Source organism: Halyomorpha halys, unplaced genomic scaffold (genome assembly GCF_000696795.3).
Source record: "Halyomorpha halys isolate HHAL.00 unplaced genomic scaffold, Hhal_1.1 Scaffold755.1, whole genome shotgun sequence".
NCBI classification, from domain to species: domain Eukaryota; kingdom Metazoa; phylum Arthropoda; class Insecta; order Hemiptera; family Pentatomidae; genus Halyomorpha; species Halyomorpha halys.
The window spans coordinates 398,720-399,883 of NW_027108003.1; the positions used below are offsets into that span (position 1 = coordinate 398,720).

At 32.6% G+C, this 1,164-nt stretch overlaps 1 protein-coding gene across 3 annotated transcripts in view; it reads left to right on the forward strand.

The window, feature by feature from the left end:
* LOC106685918 (F-box/LRR-repeat protein 16) overlaps positions 1-1,164 on the forward strand; it is a 356,715-nt gene that overhangs the window by 101,170 nt on the left and 254,381 nt on the right. For all 3 annotated transcript variants that reach the window (XM_067046395.1, XM_014428921.2, XM_014428922.2), the window contains exon 2: positions 461-602. In XM_067046395.1, coding sequence (XP_066902496.1) covers positions 461-602 — 142 coding nt within the window. The remainder of the gene's footprint in view (positions 1-460; positions 603-1,164) is intronic.

A 1,164-nucleotide genomic window follows, 5' to 3' on the forward strand; every position in this document is an offset into this window, starting at 1 on the left:
TAAAATTTATTTCATGTTCTTAAGGTATTTTTTATTAATTTTATTTTTAATGGCCGTGAACATGTTGTTATCAATACTAACTGGTAAAACTCAATTTCTAATTAGATTGTACTTGGATATGTGATATAATCTGAATAAATTTGAATTTAATGTTTATTTATTTCTATTTTATACTGCAAAATTAAATTTTTGAATTTCCGCAAAACCACTATAATTTAAGGACAAATTAAACAAGATAGTATGTAAGAAGGAGTATTCGGAAATTTCTATTATTTTGACTAAAATGTAACATAATACCATTATCCACCATTTCTTAAATTTTAGTTTTGACATATGTTATAGTCTTAATTTTAACCAATTGGAATAATTTTAAAACCACTTATTATAGTTGAATTTATTCCCAGTTGGATGACAAAGCTAAAAGGCCACGCCTCTTTAATAACTCTTTTCTTATTGGCAGGTTCCGACCGAGGCCGCCTCCGCCGCCACGGAGGACCATTCATCCCAAACCAATCCGGCCAGAGGACCTTCTCCTGGACGATGCTTTTCTAGTCTTCCTCTTCAAATACTTCACACCGTTCGAGAGGCGGGTCCTAGCTCAGGTAAGAGCTCTTGATTTAGGAATTAAATATAACCTTGATGATCCTATGCCTGAGATTCATTCCAGATGTTGAGTCCTTAATGTCCTACATTTCTTGATTTATTTTGATAAGTTACCTGAATGTCATTTCCCCTCAAAAAACCTAAAGCTTAAAGAATATACAGTGTCTACAGAGCTCTTCTTATATTCTTGATCAGTAGTAATTAATTATTCCAATTGTAGAAATTGATCCCCCTCACTTTATAATTTTTTTTTTAAAATTATTTATTTAATGTAATTTACAACTGTACAATATAATACAATATGTAGTATGTTTCATATACACTTGAAAATCTTGGGAAGGAACCACCCATTGGTGGTACTTCAAACATTAATTTAAATTACAAGGTCCCGTGGCCATCTTCTTTTCAGACGCCACGGAGGATTATCAGGGATTGTTAAGGATGAAAGATTAAGAATTAATGGGCTAGGACGGTTAAGGAGTTTGGAATGAAAAGACGCATATCTGTTTTGGGTCAAATCTGCAACGAATGGGATGTTAAGGTCTTTGTGAATGAGTTTAT